This window comes from Gymnoscopelus microlampas (assembly GCF_963454915.1).
Source record: "Gymnoscopelus microlampas genome assembly, chromosome: 4".
Classification (NCBI taxonomy): domain Eukaryota; kingdom Metazoa; phylum Chordata; class Actinopteri; order Myctophiformes; family Myctophidae; genus Gymnoscopelus; species Gymnoscopelus microlampas.
The window spans coordinates 57,496,827-57,520,838 of NC_139941.1; the positions used below are offsets into that span (position 1 = coordinate 57,496,827).

At 39.8% G+C, this 24,012-nt stretch overlaps 3 protein-coding genes across 3 annotated transcripts in view; 2 read left to right on the forward strand and 1 right to left on the reverse strand.

Moving 5' to 3' along the window:
- Positions 1-24,012, forward strand: part of LOC311044514 (mediator of RNA polymerase II transcription subunit 27-like) — a 55,740-nt gene that overhangs the window by 16,617 nt on the left and 15,111 nt on the right. The window lies entirely within an intron of this gene.
- Positions 1,330-19,373, reverse strand: LOC311043237 (H-2 class II histocompatibility antigen, E-S beta chain-like; the record flags this gene model as incomplete). The annotated part of the gene is made up of 8 exons (XM_084054413.1): positions 19,290-19,373; positions 18,429-18,537; positions 15,512-15,590; positions 14,293-14,547; positions 11,248-11,520; positions 9,298-9,475; positions 2,247-2,304; positions 1,330-1,341 (listed from the first exon to the last, which is right to left on the reverse strand). The coding sequence occupies exons 3-8, from the start codon at positions 15,576-15,578 to the stop codon at positions 1,330-1,332; spliced, it is 843 nt and encodes a 280-aa protein (XP_083910539.1). The 5' UTR covers positions 15,579-15,590; positions 18,429-18,537; positions 19,290-19,373.
- LOC311044518 (uncharacterized protein) overlaps positions 21,083-24,012 on the forward strand; it is a 5,882-nt gene continuing 2,952 nt past the window's right edge. The window contains exons 1-2 of the mRNA XM_084056160.1: positions 21,083-21,181; positions 22,331-22,530. Of these exons, the coding sequence (XP_083912286.1) occupies positions 21,084-21,181; positions 22,331-22,530 (298 nt within the window). The 5' untranslated portion in view covers position 21,083. The remainder of the gene's footprint in view (positions 21,182-22,330; positions 22,531-24,012) is intronic.

Genomic DNA, 24,012 nt, shown 5'->3' on the forward strand with positions numbered 1-24,012 from the left:
CAGACAGACAGACAGACAGACAGACTGACAAGATCCAATCAATCACCAAATTACTCTGTTGAATTTAGCTCTGTTTTGTTTACATACATTTTATATGAATAAAGTTTGTTTTGAATGTCAAGCTGATAAAAAGGTTCAAGTGTTTTGTAAGAGAGGAGAGGAGAGGTGAGGAGGGGAGGGGAGGGGAGGGCCATTCCAGAGTCCCAGCACACTGGCCCTCATTTATCAACGCGGTGCAGACCAAATAATGGGCGTACGGCGAGATCACAGCAACTTTCTGCATTTATCAATATATCCTGACTTTGACTTCAGCCTAACGGCCCGTTCAGATCTCACGTCAGGTCTGAGGCTGTTGTTGTCTTTGGCTGAACCCGTTTGTTCCATCCTAGACCTGCAGAGCAGCATGTCTGACCGTCTGACAGGCATCTGAACACATGTATCCACTCCAACATGTATATCTAACACACTAATAAATAATCCCTGTGAAAATATAACATTTTATAAACTCATTTAAACAAACTGCTTTAACAGTCATTCAGATAAGATTGCATATCTGGCTGCGTTGGCTGTTTGAAAATAGTAGATCTACACGCTCACTAACGAGTTGCATCGGCAGGTGTTGTGAGCTTGTAGATCTGCTATTTTCATACTAGCGCTTATGCGAGAGAATTTTTGGGAGTTTGGACCGGCGCGGCGGCGCCGCTGTTATCATGTCATGGCCAGCGAGGTCTCCAACACCTACTGTATGTACAGTAGAGTTTAGTTATGTACAATCTGGGTTAAGGATATAAACCCCACGCTCCACAGGACTGACTGCACCCTGTCCGAGTCTCACGGGGAAAAGCCTACATGACTGCTTTATTTTAGTGTAACTCCAAAGCAAAAGTACCTCATTATAAGAGGATATTTGAATACAATTACTCTGTGTGGAGTTTGCATGTTCTCCCCGTGTCTCCCAGGGTAGTTAATACCCTCACAAAAACATGTAGTAATCCTGGTCACTATACTGCCTCCCCCTGGTCAGCCGGGGCGCCTGATGGAGGAGAAGGGAACTGGTTGGAATAACGTGTTCCTTCCACGCGCTATGTCCAACCAGGGAAACTCCCCCCTGTCGGGTGATAAGAAGCGGCCTGCTTGCTCCTCATGCATTGAAGGAGGCATGAGCTTCAGCTTGGGCTCTCCCTAGGCTGGCAGAGGGTAGGTAGTGCCCAGGATTACATAGGCAATTGGCACTGGGTGAAAAAATGTGGGTTACAAAATCGTGGGACAAAAATTATATAGAAAAAAAAAAGGATATTTGAATAGTAAAAATAAAGAGAAGTTAAACACCTATGATATCTCCTTATCAGGAAACACACATTCAAGATGAGGCAAAAGAGCACAGGTCTCCGCCAGGTCAGGTAGGTTAGTGTGGGCCAGCAATGTTCGGGATTCACCAATCAGGCTGGAATGTGAAGAATTGGACTGATCGGTCTTGATCACTTGACTAAAGAGATGTGTACCGATTTGCGTGATGTTTGGACAACATTAGTAGGAGTAATATAAAACTAGAAAAAGTGCTCCTCGGAGCACAAGTCTCTGCCAGGTTTGGTAGGTTATTGTGGCCTCCTGGTGGCGCTATAATAGTCCAATGGGAAAAGGGTGCCATTCAAAATGAACCAATCCTGCAAACTTTGGAAGCCAATTTTAGCCAATCATGATGGAATATGGAAAATCAGACAGATCTGTGTTGATCACATGACTATAGAGATACTGTGTATAGATTTGCGTGTTTTTTGGACAAAATCTGTAGGAGTAATAGCAAAAAATGTGTTTTGCAAAAGTCAGTCTCATGGTGGCGCTATGACAGGCTGATCTGAAAAATGTGGGGCAGAGGTTCTGCTGTGGCATTCAGGGAGTGTGTGTGCGCAGTTTCACAGTGACCGGGCCAACGGTGGCGGAGATTAGCTGGTCACAGACAGAAGGACGGACACACACACACACGCGGATGGACGGGCGGACAGGGGGCAAAACATACTCTCTCGCCATGCCTTTCGGCCTGGTGGAGACAAAAATGCTTTTTGCAAAAATCGGACACTGCGTTCATGATTTGCGGCATTTTGTTCAACACGGGCCACTCCTGCAAACTTTAGATGTGAATCTTAGCCAATCAGGATGGAATATGAAAAATCTAACCGATGCATCTTGATCACATGACTATAAAGATTATGTGTACTCTGAAGGAGTAATATAAAAGTTTGTTTTACAATGATCTTGAACGCTGCCTTCAGGTAGGACATGGAAAGGACGCATGGTTCAGCACACCTGGGGAAAAACACATGTGGTGAATGTGGAGGTTGGCTTCTCTTAACAGACAGTTAAGATAAAATACTGTATGAGTGAAATGTAAGAAAACATGAGGCCAAAATATGTTTCTTATTCCTTTATTGATATTGTGACATTCCATTCAAACCAAGCAAATTAAAGCCAAAATCTGACATCTGAACTTCAAACCATTCATGATCACAGGGGCGTCAATTGGGTATGGCAAGGTAGGACAGGTGCCATACCTTGACTCCAAAAATAAAAAGATTATTAAAAAAAATATATATATATATATATTTTGTTTTTAATGGTGAATAGTAGCCTAATGCAGGTGTAAGACCATTGTGTTAAAGGTATACTGCATAGTTCTCTATGCATTTGGGTGGTTTAACCCCCAATGTTTTTGGGGCCGCTCTGCTTTGCCGTGCGCCCAGGATAGGTGTCCCTTATTTTAATCTCTGGGAGTTGGCAACCCTAACCTTGCCATACCTTAGCTTTTGCTGAACTGATGCCACTGCATGATCAGGGGTGCAGATCCCAGGGGGGAAGGAGGGAACATGTTCCTCCAATAAACTGTTTTAAATAAATAATATCATTTAAAATCTATATTTAATAGAAGCTGATTCCAGGTTTTATTTTTTTGTTTTCGTGTGTCCTGATCATCTTTGACCAAAATCTAATCAAATCAAATCTCAAATGATGTGAATTAATGTGAAAGAATCAATGTTTGTAAAACCTGCAGTTAAACATGGAGGCATGTTCATGTGTTTGTAGTTAAATCATGTTATGATGTAAATAATCATGGATTATTTACATCATAACATTATAGTTTGTTTCATGCATTGAACATGGATTTGGTGTTTTGTTTTTTATACCAAATGTCAGACAAACTGTAATCATTGTGAACATTATTAGTTAGTTTAAAATCCTATCGTTAACTCTATGTTGGGGATGTTATTGATGAGAAGATTCCTTGTTTGTGGTTCCCTCCTAAGTTGTAATGAGATCTGCTCCCCTGCTCATGATTACATATACATCATTACATTTAAAAATTAAGAATTAATACTTAAAATGAAAATTATTTCATGCCATCAGTGTTTCCCATTCATTTCCTAGACTGTGGTAGCCCACCATTGTCTAATTTGGGTGGACCCGGGTCCACCCATCACCTCAGACCACCCTAGTGGGTCTAGGTCCACCCATAACCCCGGACCAGCCTAGAGGGTTCAGGTCCACCCATCACCTCAGACCACCCTAGTGGGTCTAGGTCCACCCATAACCCTGGACCACCCTAGTGGGTCTAGGTCCACCCATCACAGGGAAACTGATCATAACACATGAATTATCACACATTATAAATGATTACATAATAAATTACTTATGGTCAATTATAAAATAATAAAACCTTTTTCACAAACATGGCTGACTGACTTCCATTCAGATGGATATTAATATTAATGTTATGAAGAACTCTGACTGTGTGTGTGATCATTTATTTCATGTTTCAATATAGTGTAGAACTGAAATATTATGTTTGTGTTTTCTGACGACAGAAACTATACAAAGTAATTTGATGAACCGCCCACACTAATTGGGACTCCCTCTTCCTTTGGTGTTTCGCCCAGGTGGCGCCCCAACCCCAACCCTGACCTTTAACCTCACTAAAACTACGTCTATAAAATTAACTTTAACCCTAAACCCTGACCTTTAACCTCCCAAAAACTATGCCTAAACCTAAACTTAACCCTAACCTCACCTCAAAACCATGTCGACCTGGGCCAAACACCAGGAAAAGACAGAGTCTGCACACTAATTATCATTAGCTTTGGCTAGCCAATTATCATTTTTAATTGTTTAAAGGACACATTTTACACATTGTGAAAAAGGTTGATGATGTCATCATTGTGCTGCTGTTGTGATTATTTAACAAGATTGATGATGTCATCATTGTTCTGCTGTTATGATTATTTAAAAGCTGAATGGACACACATGTATTTACTCCTCTCTACCAGCAGTGATGACTCTCTGCTTCTCTGAAAACACACCCAGGTGTTCTGTGAAAAGACAATAAACCAATTTAGTCCAGGGGCCAACACTGATATTTTCACAAATTGGTACCACCTAAGGTGACCGTAAAGTTTTTGTATTTTTGTCTTCCTACATGTCTCTAGTTTATATTTTGGTATGATAACCCTTCCAATCTTGTAGCTTAATGGCAGTTATCACTACCTACTGGCTAATGTATCCGGTAGGAGACACAAAGTAGAATCTTTGTGTCTCCTACACCCGGGCATCAAATTATTGCGACAAAAAACAAAATATATCCATGTATTCAAGGCTTCATGGGGTGTGCAATTGATAACTTCTCAGATTTTTGGTGTTTGCAAAAAGACTGCCTTCCATAAGCTTGTAAAAGTTGACCCTCCTTCGGTCTAGGGTGGTCATAGCTGAATGGGTAGAGAATCCCCCTGGGAAACTTAAAGGAGGAGTTCACACAAAAAAATATTTATTTTCTATCAATTGCACAGGAGTAGGAGACACAAAGATTCTACTTTGTGTCTCCTACCGGATACATTAGCCAGTAGGTAGTGATAACTGCCATTAAGCTACAAGATTGGAAGGGTTATCATACCAAAATATAAACTAGAGACATGTAGGAAGACAAAAATACAAAAACTTTACGGTCACCTTAGGTGGTACCAAAATATGGCTTGGCCCCTGGACTAATAAGAATCAGAATGTATTAACTGTGTGAACATGTTAACACTTTAGAATAACCTTCCTTTATAATAGTAAATTCATCATTCTCAAATTATTAGTTGTGTTATGTGTTATTCATAACTGGTTAAATGTTTGTTAGTGGTTAATGATTTAAAACGATGCTATACATAGTTAATAGATCTTGAACAAGTTATTAGTAAACTAGTTAAAAACCTAACCTCCCAGCAGCCTCCCAGCAACTACAGTAACCATCAAAGTAGAAACAACTCAGTCCATTCAAACAACATGTGACCAATACTTTGTCAATACATTGTCATCAGTGTTGTCTGATACAACAAATCATTTGATTATTAAATGTGATTATTAGATTCATTATTATAATAAATGAAGCAGAAGACACATGATAATGTGAATTCACGCGACCGGGATGGTTTACCAGGCTAGTTGTTTCACTTCTTACACAAGCATGTTGTTTTGTGTATGTTTTATAGTTTTATACACTTTTATAGGTAAAACAAAAAAACTAAGTTTAGTAAAAAGAAAGAGGGAGTGAACCTGGGTGTGTGGGAGGAGTCTAAAGATCGTCATTGGTTGTCGGCACCAGAATACGACCTGATAGAAGAAGAAGAGAGACAGTTAAAACAGAATAAATCCTATGTACTGTATTGTGTGTATTTCTCAATAAAATGCATAAATATACACACCATAACACAACAACACAACGACATTAGGGTTCAGTCATCAGGGTCACATGTTGCATCAGAACTAATGTGAACATTTGACTCTTATTTAGGACTAAATGTAACACTGATGTATTAAAGCTAAATGTGACAACATAGAACACACTTTGACCTCTAACTAGGTTGTCTAAACTGGTCTAAACCGGTTAAGGTTCTAAACCAATATAAAACAGTTTAGGTTGTGGCTTTACGTGTTTGTTTGTTTGTTTGCATTTCTGTGAGGGTTCCACATGTCATGTGATCCTCTGTTGATCTGACCTCATTTCTTCCACTGGTAGTATAATAATTAATGAAACGTGTTAATTAAATATGTTAATTAAACATGTTAATTAAACATGTTAATCACCTCGTTTCTTCCACTGGTAGTATAATACTTAATTAAACATGTTTATTAAACATGTTAATTAAACACGTTAATCACCTCGTTTCTTCCACTGGAAGTAGATGAATCCAGACAGGAACATGACCAGACCCAGAACCAGACCTGATGCTCCCATGGCCACCTTGTTCTTCACTGACTCTGACATGGAGTCATCTGACAATACAAATATTATATTATATTAATGATATGATATTATATTATATTATTTTATATTATATCATATATCATATCATATCATATCATTGCGACCGTAGGTCGCATTTACTATAGAAACCTGCTCCAGGTGTCCGTCCGTCCCTCCGTCACACACGTCCCGTCACTCCGTCACACACGTCCCGTCACACTTTTGCCCTGCTCATATCTCCGCACCCGTTGCCCCGATCCATGCCAGATTTTGCACACACACTCCTTACCTGCCAAACTACACCCTCCAAGGACCCCCGGAGCTCCAGGGACCCCCAGCTGCCTCGGGGACCCCCAAGTGTAAAAAATGAGCACATGTGGACAAATTACCAAATGACCACCCCAACGGGGCTGCTCACGGGGCATTCCCGGGGACCACCCACTCCTGGTGCTCCAGAACGGATGCAAAAGTGGTGGCGCCCCCAGTGGAGGACCCCCTGCCACTGCAGCTCACATAAAATGCCGTAACTCGGGCTAGGAGCGTCCGGGAGAGCCGCGGCCGGTACCTATTCGTCCGCCAAGGCAACGCGGACACCCCACCCCTAATTTCTCACATGGCCCTCTTCTAGCGCCACCTTCAGGCCGCTTTTCACAACACATTTTTGCCCACTACTCCTACAGTTTTGCCCCTAAAAACACGCAAATTGCTACACACTACACAGTATGTGTACACTCATGTCATCAACATGCCTGCCACCACATTTCTTAGACCACCAAACAAAACTATACATTGCCCACACAACTAGGAACCAATCGCCGTTACAGCCCTCTTCTGTATACATGTGACCTACGGTCGCTTATCTCCCGATTAGGGAGTCTTACTGGTATTATTGCGACCGTAGGTCGCATTTACTATAGAAACCTGCTCCAGGTGTCCGTGCGTCCCTCCGTCACACACGTCCCGTCACACTTTTGCCCTGCTCATATCTCCGCACCCGTTGCCCCGATCCATGCCAGATTTTGCACACACACTCCTTACCTGCCAAACTACACCCTCCAAGGACCCCCGGAGCTCCAGGGACCCCCAGCTGCCTCGGGGACCCCCAAGTGTAAAAAATGAGCACATGTGGACAAATTACCAAATGACCACCCCAACGGGGCTGCTCACGGGGCATTCCCGGGGACCACCCACTCCTGGTGCTCCAGAACGGATGCAAAAGTGGTGGCGCCCCCAGTGGAGGACCCCCTGCCACTGCAGCTCACATAAAATGCCGTAACTCGGGCTAGGAGCGTCCGGGAGAGCCGCGGCCGGTACCTATTCGTCCGCCAAGGCAACGCGGACACCCCACCCCTAATTTCTCACATGGCCCTCTTCTAGCGCCACCTTCAGGCCGCTTTTCACAACACATTTTTGCCCACTACTCCTACAGTTTTGCCCCTAAAAACACGCAAATTGCTACACACTACACAGTATGTGTACACTCATGTCATCAACATGCCTGCCACCACATTTCTTAGACCACCAAACAAAACTATACATTGCCCACACAACTAGGAACCAATCGCCGTTACAGCCCTCTTCTGTATACATGTGACCTACGGTCGCTTATCTCCCGATTAGGGAGTCTTACTGGTATTATATTATATTAAGACCTTTATAATCGATGATTATCTGCAGCCATTAGTAAACTAAGCTGATTAATGTTTTTACTTTCTGTAAAACAAATATACCTTCAGGTACAAATAGAGAATAATCCTTTAACCCTTAAAACAGAGTGTATTGTAAAACATTACAGTAGATTACAGTAACTGACCCCAGTCCATCTTGATAGGCGCGGTCAGGCTGGGATGTTCCACCATGCATGTGATCTTCTCTCCTGATCTGTATCACACACACACACACACACACACACACACACACACACACACACACACACACACACACACACACACAATAGCATTAGAATAAGATAAGTTTATACTGATATTTAAAATAATCATGAAGTAGAATGTGTGTCCATGTGGATCTGCTCAGAGCTGAAGCGGCCCCTCCTCCCCGCCCGGTCTGGCAGTGAGTGAGCAGCTGTTAATTAGCACTAACATTAGGACAGATTGTGAACGTAGCCGATCTACACGCTGAAACGCACCGTGATTCAACACATTGATCCGTTGGTCTTTTAATATTTAGTTTTTGGGGGAAAAAACTGTTTGACTATGTTTGTGTAGGAGCGTGAATGCCCCACTGGGCTCTCCTCTGCTCTAGTGTTTATTGTGTATTCCACTATTCCCTCCCCAATGCAGGAAATATAGGAAGGCAAGAGGCAGAAGAAACTTAGTAATGAGATGCGCACGTTATAGCGTGTTCCTGTGTGTGTATTCATGTATAACACGCTCGCGCACGGGTCTCTGTGTGTGTTCGTTATGCGTGCACGACGACGAGCTTGCTGAGTGGTTGTGTCTGGAGTGGACTGGTGATAAACATGGTCGGGGCTCGGAGGAATTGTTGTTACACTACCTCTACTGGTAGTACCAGTAGAGGTGTGTATTTCTATGTGTAGGTGTCTGTTAGGTGTGTACCTGGGTGTGTACTCCAGGTAGGAGTGGTACTGGTAGTACCAGTAGAGGTGTGTATTTCTATGTATAGGTGTCTGTTAGGTGTGTACCTGGGTGTGTACTCCAGGTAGGAGTGGTACTGGTAGTACCAGTAGAGGTGTGTATTTCTATGTATAGGTGTCTGTTAGGTGTGTACCTGGGTGTGTACTCCAGGTAGGAGTGGTACTGGTAGTACCAGAAGAGGTGTGTATTTCTATGTATAGGTGTCTGTTAGGTGTGTATTTCTATGTATAGGTGTCTATTAGGTGTGTATTTCTATGTATAGGTGTCTGTTAGGTGTGTACCTGGGTGTGTACTCCAGGTAGGAGTGGTACTGGTAGTACCAGTAGAGGTGTGTATTTCTATGTATACTGTAGGTGTCTGTTAGGTGTGTACCTGGGTGTGTACTCCAGGTAGGAGTGGTACTGGTAGTACCAGTCTCCATCAGACACATCGGCATAGGAGAGACCAGAGGTCAAAGGTTCTTGACCTCTCCACCAGGTCACCAGGATCACTTTAGGATAGAAGTCGTAGCTGCTGCACCTCAGCATGTGAGTGTGTTCACCACGACGAGGGGGAGTCTCTGACTTCAGTCTCACTTTGGGCTCCACTCCTAAAAAAGATGATTATTATTATTATCATTATACCAGTCATAGGAACATGTCATTAGCATTAATAATTGTATACCATTCAAATGAGATCCAAATGAGATCCACTCTTAAAAAATATGATTATTATTATCATTATCATTATTAGCATTATCATTACCAGTCAGAGGAACATGTCATTATCATTAATAATTGTAATAATAATAATAATAATCCAGAAAGCCGCAAAACACTTGGTCTTCAACCAGCCAAAATGTTCACGTTTCCCGGCTCTCCCCCGTTCTCCTCTCCCTCCATTGGCTCCCAGTTGCTGCCCTCACAGAGTACTAAACTCTGATGTTGGCCTACAAAGCAACCAAAGGTATGACACCCCCATATCTTCAAGCCTGATCCAACCCTACAACCCCTCCCGCTCACTCAGATCAGCTAACACAGGGAAGCTGTCAGAACCTTCTCTAAAACACCCTGGACAACGCTCCACACGTCCTAGACTCTTCTCCCTTCTCTTCATTGTTGACCTGGCATCCTATAGTTTGGATAGTTTCAATGTACAGATAATTGTTTTGTTTGATATTATACTGTTTAGACTGATGATAGGTTATTGGTTTACTTGTGACTATTTCTATGAAATCAATCCCTAAAGAATGCTATTGGTTGGTTAGCTTGTCAATCAAGAGCAGGGGCAGGGAATGAATGCTATTGGTTGTTTAGCTTGTCAATCAAATCATCCCGCCCCTCCTAGAGCATACCCTACTTAAATGTATCATCAGTCTTAAAATAAAGTGAACCATCATTTACCAAAACACATATCATGATGATTGAAAGGAGACTTTAAACTAGCGACTGGAAGCATATAGTATTTATGACAATGTTTATTAAGGTAAGAAAATCAAGTCTAAAGTTTGTCAAAACCCATCCGCTTACATTGAGAGAATATTCTTTGTGACACCAGCAGGAGTAAAACAGTGACACTACAGGTCATTCATATGAACTGTCTCTTCAGTATTAGAGGCAATGTAAAAATATCAAGCTGGCCCCTTGGTGACACCACATGTTGTGAGCTTGTAGATCTGCTATTTCCACTGTGTGACAGCGTGTTAGGATACAGTATAAATCAGGCTTTAGTGTTTAAGAGGATCTGAAATGTTTCTGAGAATATTAACACATTCAATCCAGGAAAGCATCTGTGTCATTTTAGATTTCTTTGGCTATATAAAAAAAAAATAGCAGATCTACAAGCTCATAGCGCGGCACTCGGTGCCGCGCTATGAGCTTGTAGAGCTGCTATTTTTTTTAAATCGTGAGAATGTGTGCAAATGTTGTGAAATATGTTGTTCCAGGGACCCCCAGAAGCAAAGATTTGAGTTACAAATGTTCCTTTTAAAATATATACATTCAAAGATTTGCACACATTTTCAAAAATCTTCAAAAATAGCAGATCTACAAGCTCATAGCGCGGCACTCGGTGCCGCGCTATGAGCTTGTAGATCTGTTATTTTTGAATAGCCAAAGAAATCTAAAATGACAGAGACGCGTCCCCGGATTGAATGTTTGTTTTTTAGAGAGAGGGATAGGGAAAGTATAGCGTGACGGCCCAGGCACCCCAGCCTGGGGTGCCTGGACCGTCACGCTACGGCCCAGACAAAGGGATGTTTTATAATCATTATCAGATCAATATTAACACCATTAATCATCTCTGAATAGAATGATTTATTATGATGTCATGTTATAGTTTATGAGGTGATGAGTGTTGAGTGCTGCTCTGAGATCAGCTCACCTCTCTTGTTCAGAACAGCAGAGTAGGAGATCTCAATCCAGATTTTGCAGAATCTCTCTCGTTGTGCTCTCCTCACAGCCAGTTCTGTAGGATCTTTATTGAAGAGCTCTGCCTGCTTCACACCAAACTCAGTGTATCCAACCCACTGATCTACTCTACTGTCCCACCTGATGATCTCATCACCTTCGAAATTCATTGAGTATATGTACTGTATGTCCTTCAGCTCACTGGAGTTAAACACACAGCGGGAAGCCTGATAGTACACATATCCATCTGGAAATAGACAATTAAAAATGTTCAGTTTTATTATCATCTGTATTATATCAACACTAGGCTAACTGCCCCCTATCGGCCAAATATGTCACTACATAAAGTCTAAAATAGGTTCATGTGTGTGTGCGTGTGCGTGTGTGTGTGTTTGTGTGTCTGTGTGTCTGTGTCTGTGTGTGTGTGTGTGTGTAATAGGAGGAAGGCGGGGCTACTAGCAGCAAGTGGTGGAAAAAGTACTCAAATGTTTTACTTAAGTAAAAGTATAAATTCTGCAATATAGAAATACTCTGTTACAAGTAAAAGTCCAGAATTCAAAATGTACTTGAGTAAAAGTACAAAAGTAAAATATACTTAAAGTATCGAAAATAAAAGTACTCATTGTGCAGAATGTCCCATTTCAAGTTTTCAAATGTAAATCCTTTGAAAATAGCAGATCTACCATCTCACAATGAGTCGCATCACGACACATTGTGAGCTTGTAGATCTTCTATTTTCAAATGGCCAAAATGTATATAGGGCTTAAATGGTTAATGAATGTTTTGTAATAATAATCAAAATCTACAAAGTAACAACTAAAGTTTTAAAGTAAATGTAGTGGAGTAAAAGTACAATATTTGGATCACAGATGTAGTGGAATAAAAGTAAAAGTATTGAAAACTGAAAGACTCAAGTAAAGTACAAATACCTCAAAAATGTACTTAAGTACAGTACTGAAGTAAATCTACTCAGTTACTTTCCACCACTGCTAGCAGCCCACACACTGACTGCAGCTCACTGTGAGAGACGAGGGAGCGTCTTCAGGTGAATGGAACAAGTGATTAAGAACCATTGTAAAAAACTAATTAAAGCACGTAACGGGCTAGCCCCGCCTTTCCTCAATGACCTCATCAAAGACTGCATTCCACCCAGAGCCCTAAGGTCAGCTGATCAGTTACTATTGGTTGAGCTCACAACTAACAAAAGGTCTAGAGGTGACCGAGCCTTCACTGTGGCCGCCTCGAGGCTCTGGAATAGCTTTCCTTTTAATATAAGAGCCTCTCAGTCCATAGACATTTATAAATCACTATTAAAGACCTACTTCTTTTCCCTGGCCTTTGAACACAGTTAAACAGTTACATCACAACCATTGTCTCTACCTCACTATTTTCTAATATGCATTTTTAATCGCTGCTTGTATTTTTGCACTGTATGAACTATAACATTGTTGTTTTGATGTGTCGTGCTTCTTTGGTTGGCCTTGGTCATTGTAATGTGCTCTATATATAAATAACATTTGAGTTGAGTTGAGTTGAGTGTCATTGTCTCCGCCAGGCCGAAAGGCATGGCGAGAGAGTATGTTTTGGCCCCTGTCCTTCCTTCCGTCTGTCCGTCCGTGTGTCCGTCCTTCTGTCTGCGACCAGCTAATCTCTGCCACCGTTGGCCCGGTCGCTGTGAAACTGCACACACACTCCCTGGATGCCACAGCAGAACCTCTGCCCCACATTTTTCAGATCAGCCTGTCATAGCGCCACCATGAGGCCGACTTTTGCCAAACACATTTTTTTATATTACTCCTACAGATTTTGTCCGAAAAACACGCAAATCGGTACACAGTATCTCCATAGCCATGTGATCAACACGGATCTGTCTGATTTTCCATATTCCATCCTGATTGGCTAAAATTGGCTTCCAAAGTCTGCAGGATTGGTTCATTTCGAACAAAATGCCTCAAATCATGAACGCAGCATGCGATTTTCGTGAAATCTTCCACGTAGATTCCCACTTGGCCCAGGAAGAAATGCCACTTGAAAACGTTCAAATAAGCCTCATGGTGGCGCTATAACACGTTATATAGCTATAACTGCACCGATCAGCGTGAAACTTTGCACGCACACTCCCTAGATGCCAAGGAAAAACCTTTGCCCTGCATTTTTCACATATGCCTTTTAGAGCGCCACCAGGAGGCTGAGTTTTGTAAAACACATGTTTTGCTCTACTGCTTCAGATTCTGTCCAAAAATCACGCAAATCGATACACAGTATCTCTATAGTCATGTGATCAAGATGGATGTGTCCGATATTTCATACTCCATCCTACTTGGCTAACATTGGCTTCCAAAGTTTGCAGGATAGGTCAGTTTTGAACAAAATTCCTCAAATCGTGAACGCAGTGTGCGAGTTCCGTGAAATTTGACCTGACCTGGCGGAGACTTGTGGTCTGAGGAGCACTTTTTCAATTTTTTTTTATTTCTTTGGCTATTCAAAAATAGCTGATCTACAAGCTCATAGCGTGGCACTCGGTGCCGCGCTATGAGCTTGTAGATCTGCTATTTTTTTTAAATCATGAAAGTTTGAGCAAATCTTTGAATATATACTGCTCTAAATAATGAAGGGAACACTTTGATGCCTTAATTCTTTTGAGCAGTTTGTGTTAGCAGTATGTACACAGTTCATGAAAACTCTAAATAAATAATAGATCAAAGTGTTCCCTACATTTCTTTGAACAGTTATATATACTTTTAAAGCAAATATTTGTAACTCAAATCTTTGCTTCTGGGGATTCTACAAATGTTTTCTAAATCCTTAAGAGTTAAAAAAAAAAAAGTAGCAGATGTACAAGCTCATAGCGCAGCAGTCGGTGCAGCGCTATGAACTTGTATATCTGCTATTTTTGAACAGCCAAAGAAATCTAAAATGACAGATATGTGTTCCCGGATTGAATGGGTTAAAGATTTACATTCATGTTAAATATATTCAACCGTTTTAGTCAATAACTATTGTGTTCATATTAATGTACCTTTCACTGGTGGTTTCTTCAAGGCAGTGAGAATGAAGTCCAGCTGGCCTTTGCAGATGTGCTGATCACCCACAGCTCCTGCATAACCTCCTGCCAAGGCCATAGGATCTACAAACGGAGGCTGAGGGTACACCATCTTCCCTTTGTTGTAGTCTGCGTACGCCACCACTTCACCATCCAGTGCCATCATCTCCTCTTTATATGAGTCTTTAACTGTGTCTGAACAGCCAATGAGTAGAATGTTCTCATGGAACACTGGAAATAAAACAAAGATACAACAACAATCATCATCATCATCATGTTAAACAGTCATATTTGGTTCTAAAGGTGAATATTAGAAGTATATTATATTATGAAACAGATTCATAATGATTTATTTCAGGATGTGAACATAACATTATATAATATAATGTAATATAATATACAGTGGTGGAAAAAGTACTCAAATGTTTTACTTAATTAAAAGTATCAATACTGTACTGTAGAAATACTTTGTTACAAGTATAAGTCCAGAATTTTAAATTTACTTGAGTAAAAGTACAAAAGTATTGGTATCAAAATGTACTTTTTATGTAGGGCTGAAGTGTATGTTTTGTAATCAAAATCTATAAAGTAACTAGTAACTAAAGTTTTCAAATTGTAGTGGAGTAAAAGTGTAATATTTGCAACTTTGCATCTGAAATGTAGTGGAGTAGAAGTAGAAAATTTGAAGTACTCCAGTAAAGTAAAAATATCTCAAAATTGTACTTAAGTACAGCACTTGAGTTAATGTACTTAGTTACTTTACACCACTGATAATATAATATAATGAAATGTTAGAATCAGCGTGTGTGTGTGTGTGTGTGTGTGTGTGCGTGTGCGTGTGCGTGTGCGTGTGTGTGTGTGTGTGTGTGTGTGTGTGTGTGTGTGTGTGTGTGTGTGTGTGTGTGTGTTAGTTAGTGTGTATTGTTCATAAGTCAGGTTGCACAGTGTTAAATAATTGATCCAAAGCATAAAGCCTGTTGGTTCGGGCCTTGAGGCTGAGCTACTGCTTACCAATGGTATTATAAATAATAACACTATGAATAAACTATATGTATATTTGATATATAAATATAACAATATAAATATACATGTATTTTATATAACAAGAGTACATCTATGAATAAATATTATATATGATAAGAGTAGATTTAGTATCAGTATCTTTAATATAATAACATAAATATAATGTACTTACTTCCTGGGATCGCTTTGACATGAAGTACAGAGGAGAGGATGAGGAGGGTGGCTGTAATCTTCATCATCACTGATCAGAACTGAACTGAATTTAACAAATGAGAATAAACATATGAGAATAAACAGAAGAGAATAAACAGATGAGAATAAACATATGAGAATAAACATATGAGAATAAACAGTAGAGAATAAACAGAAGAGAATAAACAGATGAGAATAAACATATGAGAATAAACAGATGAGAATAAACAGAAGAGAATAAACAGATGAGAATAAACATATGAGAATAAACATATGAGAATAAACAGTAGAGAATAAACAGAAGAGAATAAACAGATGAGAATAAACATATGAGAATAAACAGATGAGAATAAACAGAAGAGACTTGAGTACATGTATTTAGTTACTTTCCACCACTGCTTGTGACCATCTATAATCATGCACTTTATCTGACAACGCATCCTGTACTACTTGAAAGCAATACTGCACTTTATACACAACTCACTTTAGTATACACATGTGACCCACCACGACACAGAGCCTGTTACTGTTAATGTTTTCATTTTAGTTTTTTCATGTCATATGAAAGCAGGAATCATAACTACACATTGACATGTTGTCATGTCATATGAAAGCAGGAATCATAACTACACATTGACATGTTATCATGTCATATAAAAGCAGGAATCATAACTACACATTGACATGTTGTCATGTCATATGAAAGCAGGAATCATAACTACACATTGACATGTTGTCATGTCATATGAAAGCAGGAATCATAACTACACATTGACATGTTGTCATGTCATATGAAAGCAGGAATCATAACTACACATTGACATGTTGTCATGTCATATGAAAGCAGGAATCATAACTACACATTGACATGTTGTCATGTCATATGAAAGCAGGAATCATAACTACACATTGACATGTTATGTCATATGAAAGCAGGAATCATAACTACACATTGACATGTTGTCATGTCATATGAAAGCAGGAATCATAACTACACATTGACATGTTATCATGTCATATGAAAGCAGGGAATCATAACTACACATTGACATGTTGTCATGTCATATGAAAGCAGGAATCATAACTACACATTGACATGTTATGTCATATGAAAGCAGGAATCATAACTACACATTGACATGTTGTCATGTCATATGAAAGCAGGAATCATAACTACACATTGACATGTTATCATGTCATATGAAAGCAGGGAATCATAACTACACATTGACATGTTGTCATGTCATATGAAAGCAGGAATCATAACTACACATTGACATGTTGTCATGTCATATGAAAGCAGGAATCATAACTACACATTGACATGTTATGTCATATGAAAGCAGGAATCATAACTACACATTGACATGTTGTCATGTCATATGAAAGCAGGGAATCATAACTACACATTGACATGTTGTCATGTCATATGAAAGCAGGAATCATAACTACACATTGACATGTTGTCATGTCATATGAAAGCAGGGAATCATAACTACACATTGACATGTTGTCATGTCATATGAAAGCAGGAATCATAACTACACATTGACATGTTGTCATGTCATATGAAAGCAGGAATCATAACTACACATTAACATGTTGTCATGTCATATGAAAGCAGGGAATCATAACTACACATTGACATGTTGTCATGTCATATGAAAGCAGGAATCATAACTACACATTGACATGTTGTCATGTCATATGAAAGGAATCATAACTACACATTGACATGTTGTCATGTCATATGAAAGCAGGAATCATAACTACACATTGACATGTTGTCATGTCATATGAAAGCAGGAATCATAACTACACATTGACATGTTGGTTGTACAGTTTGACCCACCAGTTTAGGAGATATGGCTTATAGAGTGATGTGTAGCAGAGATACAGAGAGCTGAATAAACAGAACCTGAAAGGTTCACTTCTGTGATCTGTGACATTTTAATACCTATCCCAGAATGCATTGCTTGAAAGGTGGGGGTCCGTGAGAGGGCCCAGATAGATGACTATTATAGCCACCACAATCTGATGGATAGACCCCTGGAAAGTAGGTGTGGTCACTTTTATGGCCTGGAGTAGTAGTAATTTTTCACTAAAAACTAAGGGTTGGAATGGATTCAGGACCCCTGAAAACCTATAATTAGACATCCCACAAGTTCATTTTAGCCAAATTGAATGTCTCCAGGTTTTGTCCCAGGCCCTCCGGGTAACCCAACTTTGATTGGCTCCCACAAAGTATCCCAAGGGAGTTGGGTTGGAACAAATTGAGAGGTGTTTGTAGACACCTTTATGAACATGTTTGTGAAGAAAGCTAGTGGTAAGCATTTATTTTACAGGTTGGTCAGACATTAGGCTAACTTTCCCTAACTAACTATCTAACCCAGTGCACAATACTACTAATAATAAAAATAACACATTTAGCTCCTACTAGTGTTGTTAGGTAGAGTAAACCTGACTCTAGAACTACCAGAAGGGCCCTGATCATATGGGCTTAAATTACACAACACACTCTGTGTGTGTGTGTGTGTGTGTGTGTGTGTGTGTGTGTGTGTGTGTGTGTGTGTGTGTGTGTGTGTGTGTGTGTTCAGCGTCGCTGGCAAAATGCTGTTGCCTTGAGGCTGAGCTACTGCTTACCAATGGTATTATAAATAATAACACTATGAATAAACTGTATGTATATTTGATATATCCATATGACAGTAAGTTATTCAGTATATAATCAACATACATAATGTTTATTTATATTAATAACAATATAGCCTAGATATATTTCATTTATCAAAAGATACATATAATGATGTTTATAACAATATAAATATACTGTATGTTTTAATAATATAAATATAACAATATAAATATACTGTAATATATTACAGATGAGAATAAACACATGTTTACCTCAAGAGAAGTTCTGGAGTCTGAAAGAGAATGAAGGAGGGTCCGTTCTGTAGTTTAGAAGAATCAGCCAATCAGATTAAAGATATGATGTTGCATCATCTGTTTCCAGAAAGACGACAGAGTGGATTATTGCATATAATCATGTATATAGCTGCTGCTTATGCACCTTATGTCTCCTTATGTACATACTGTACCTTATATACCTTATGTCTAACCCAGGGGTCATCAATATGTCCGTACGCAGACAAATGTGTTTGTGGCAAATTCTTCATTTACACATGTTTACATGTTACAAATGCCACCCCGTTTCTTCAATGCAAAATGACAAAATGGCCGCCATGTGAATATGCTCTATTATTTCCAATTCCATAGTGTAAAATAATACCAGTCAGAGTTCCATAGTTTTTGTGTCCATCCCCTCTCCACCCCCCCTTGTGACAAAATATTGCCCCCCCTCCTGATAGAGGCTAACAGTGTGTGTGTGTGTGTGTGTGTGTGTGTGTGTGTGTGTGTGTGTGTGTGTGTGTGTGTGTGTGTGTGTGTGTGTGTTCAGCGTCGCTGGTAAAATGCTGTTCATGTTCATTAAACATCAATGTAAGCCTCATTACATCTCACTGCTGAATCCATCAGATGTATTTAAAAACACACTGGTCATGTGATCAAAGTGTCACATGAGAAGAGTGTGTGTGTGTGTGTGTGTGTGTGTGTGTGTGTGTGTGTGCGCGTGCGCGTGTGTGTGTGTGTGTCACAGGTCATTTGTTTGTATTGTGCATTGTTCATATTTGGTTTTATATAATAACAGTAGATATAAATGTATATATTATATAATAACATAAATATAATGTACTTACTTCCTGGGATCGCTTTGACATGAAGTACAGAGGAGAGGATGAGGAGGGTGGCTGTAATCTTCATCAACTCTGATCAAAACTAAACCAAATTTAACACATGAGAATAAACAGATCAGAATAAACAGATCAGAATAAACAGATCAGAATTAACAGATCAGAATAAACAGATCAGAATAAACAGATCAGAATAAACAGATCAGAATAAATACATGTTTACCTCAAGAGAATTTCTGGAGTCTGAAAGAGAATGAAGGAGGACTCGTTTTATAGTTTAGAAGAATCAGCCAATCAGATTAAAGATATGATGTTACATCATCTGTTTCCAGAAAGACGACAGTCTGGATTATTGCACATAATCATGTATATAGCTGCTGCTTATGAACCTTATGTCTCCTCATGTACATACTGTACCTTATGCACCTTATGTCTAACCTCATGTGCATACTGTACCTTATGCACCTTATGTCTCCTCATTTACATACTGTACCTTATGTCTAACCCAGGGGTCATCAATATGTCCGTACACAGACAAATGTGTTCGTGTCAAATTCTTCATTTACACACCATTATAATGTTCTTATTTTAATCATAAGACCCAATTACTGAATGTCAAGTCTCTGGGTTTTCTTCTGAATATGTATGGCTCTGATTTACTACGACACTATATATGACACATTAGGAGTCCTACTAGTGGTTCTCAAATGTTTTATTTGCAAGGACCCCCATAACTCTGAGAGTGTACAAATGGAACCAAATGGACCCGTAAATATCTGGTGAATATGCTCTATTGTTTGCAATTCCATAGTGTAAAATAATACAGTCAGAGTTCCATAGTTTTTGTGTCCACCCCCCCCCCCCCCCCCCCAACCCCCAACCCCCAACCCCCAACCCCCTTGTGACAAAATCTTTCCCCCCTCCTGACAGAGGCTAAAATCGTGTGTGTGTGTGTGTGTGTGTGTGTGTGTGTGCGTGTGTGTGTGTGTGTGTGTGTGTGCGTGTGCGTGTGTGTGTGTGTGTGTGGTTGAAGCTACTGACAGGAAACTCCTCAAACTTTAATTTCACTTCCTGATTCACTCATTAGCCAATCAGGATTCAGGATCATTCTTTTATTAAACATCACCAGTTAGAGAGAGAGAGAGAGACAGACAGACAGACAGACAGACAGACAGACAGACAGACAGACAGACAGACAGACAGACAGACAGACTAGGCAATACTTTTACTTCTACTCCACTATATCTCAGAGGCAAATATCATACTTTTACTCCACTACAATTATTTGAAAACTTTAGTTACTAATGACTTTGCCGATATAAATTATTACATTATAAAACAAACATTAACCACTTTAGTCGTATTTTATACATAGGCTATTTGAAAATAGCCGATCTACAAGCTCACAACGTCTGGCGAGGCTTTCTGAGCTTGTACTCTTGCTCAAGTAACATTTTGAACACAGGCCATGCCACTTGTAACTGAGTATATTTTATATTGTGGTAATGTTACTTTTACTTAAGTAAAATATCTGAGCTACTTCAATCCACCACTGGACAGTATTGATACTTTTACTTCAGTAAAACATTTGGGTATTTTCTTACACTAGGCGGCTCTCTCTCACATACGTTGCCTCGTCATCATACGTCATGACGTCAGCACGTACGTTTACGCACTGCGTCATTCAAGATGGCGGCGCCCGTGGAGGTGGTTCTGGTGTCGCTTGGTGAGAGGTTTCCTTCATCAAACATCAACCCTCTGCACGCGCTGGCCGACAGGAAGAGCTTTAATGTGTTGTTTATGAACACCTCCTCCTTATCCTCCTCCTCCTCCTCCTCCTCATCCTCCTCCTCCTCCTCCTCGCACCTCCTGCTGTTCTCCTCCTCTGGGAGTCGAAGGTAAACAAACATGTCAACAAGCAGTGTAGCCATGGGTCACGTGACGCTTGTCTGTCGCGAGCGTCATGTCAGAATTTCAACCTGGTGTTTGCACTTTCTCCATTAACAGTCCGTACATCTACATAAACGTTCATATTTTTAATATAAAGTATTTACCTCATGGCCATGGATGTTACAACTATGTACGGGTCCTTATAAGTACCCGTATCTTCAGTATTGTTCAATAAAAATCATTTAAATCCGATCGGTGGCCATTTTCTCATCGAGTTATAATGTATCAGTGTGCAGTACACCTCCCAACCGATAGGTGCGCGTAGTTGAAAGCACATCAAGAAAATGGCCAACAATCGGATTACAATGCTTTTTATTAAACAATACGGAAGATACGGATACTTCTGAGGGCCCGTACATAATGATAACATCCGTGGGCATGAGGTCAGCACTTTATATTGTAAATGTGAACGTTTATGTAGATGTACGGGTTGTAAATGGAGAAAGAGACAAAACCAGGTTGAAGTTCCTTCATGACTGTCATGATATGACTGTCATGTGTCAGAGTGATGTTATTTATGTTTATGTTATTATGTTTCAGTACTGGAGTACTTTTTCCACCACCAAGCAGTGGTGATTTAGTGAGAGAAATAAGCAACCAGGACTATGAAAATAAGCTACTAATGTAGTTTATAGGCCACATGAGACATTTAAACCTACACACTGTACACATCTGCTATTTTCAAAACAAATGTTGAAATAAAATGTGTAATATTGTAAACATTGTAACAACACAAATGTAGTATATGGGGCTCCCTGGCACTAAACATGTTCAGATGAAGTAGGTTTGAGTAGGAAGCAACTGTCTTTAGTTGCTATAAACAACACAAGATGTCTGGAATTTAAATATATTGTTATACATATTGTATAGCTATTGAGATATTTGGCATACATATTGAGATATGTGCATCGCACAGCCCCAGAATAACGTAAAATAAAAACATAAGTGTTAGAATTAATTATTTTCTGTTTTACAATGCTGGAGAAAATAGTGGATATACAAGCCCTATTTTTGCTATTTATTTATTTAAATGTTTAATGGTAATGGAGGAAAAGGTTATAAATAATGGTGATACTGATGTGTTTTTTCTGCTCTAGTAAAAGAAGCATCTTCATCTGTGTGCATCTGAGGAGCTCTGAGGAGGAGGAGGATGATGATGAGGATGATGAAGGGGCGCTCAGACTCCACTCCAGTGGGTTGTTCCTCAGACATCACCGGATCTCCAACCGGAGCCGTGGCTCCGCCCACCTGGTGGCCACGCCCTTACCTTCACCTTCATCTCTGGAGATGTCCGGAGGTACAGTGTGTTATTGTTATTATATTATTGTTGTTATTATATTATTGTTGTTGTTTTTAGGACGAATAAAAGAACGCTCGCTCCCAAAACACGCCCGTCCCGGGTCAAATCCAACGACCTCAGAACGGTCGCCACCAAGTATTTCTAAACGTATTTGAAAACTTTAGTTACTTTGCAGAAATACATTATTATATTATAAAACATGCATTAACTACTTCAGCCCAATTTTATTTGAAAATAGCAGATCTACAAGCTGACATCGCGTCGCATCGCGAGTAAAACTATGTCTAAACCTAACCTTATTCCTAAACGTAACCTCAGTAAAACTATGTCTAAACCTAACCTTATTCCTAACCTTAACCTCAGTAAAACTATGTCTAAACCTAACCTTATTCCTAACCTTAACCTCAGTAAAACTATGTCTAAACCTAACCTTATTCCTAACCTTAACCTCAGTAAAACTATGTCTAAACCTAACCTTATTCCTAACCTTAACCTCAGTAAAACTATGTCTAAACCTAACCTTATTCCTAACCTTAACCTCACTAAAACTATGTCTAAACCTAACCTTATTCCTAACCTTAACCTCAGTAAAACTATGTCTAAACCTAACCTTATTCCTAACCTTAACCTCAGTAAAACTATGTCTAAACCTAACCTTATTCCTAAACGTAACCTCAGTAAAACTATGTCTAACTCTAAACTTAACTCATTGACTGCCAGAGTTAAAACATTGTCTATAGCTGCCCTTGCCAGTGATTCCATAAATACACATATCAGTGCCATGCTTACGTTTGAAGTCAAATTGGTTATTGATAGACAGGATGCACTTCTCAAGTCTACTCAGTATAATTGTCTCCATAACTTTGGACAAAACGCTGGCTAAGGCTAAGGAGCTGTTTATCTTACCCACTTTGTCTTTAATGACCGGCACTAACACAACAGAGAGCATAGAATCAGGTAAAAACCCTTGAACAAAGAAACTTTTACAGCTTGACACAGTTTCTTACTGGCAAATTTAAGATGTTCAGCACACTGAAGCCTCTGGAAGCAGTCTACCACAGTGCCCTACGTTTTATTACTGACCATGATTATCTCACCCATCACTGTATTTTATATGATAAAGTGATAATTATCTCACCCATCACTTTATTTTATATGATAAAGTGAGGATTATCTCACCCATCACTGTATTTTATATGATAAAGTGATGATTATCTCACCCATCACTGTATTTTATATGATAAAGTGAGGATTATCTCACCCATCACTGTATTTTATATGATAAAGTGATGATTATCTCTAGCCTGGTAAACCCTCCCTCCGGAAATCTCATTTCCATTTGATTTCAGGAGAGAGTCTGGTCTCAACCGCCTTTCTGCAATATTCGCTCTGTGCGCCGAACTGACGAGCCTATCAGCGTCGTCGCACATCGTTCTGTGATTGACAGCGACAGTTGGCCAATCAGGTGGCGAGTTCGAG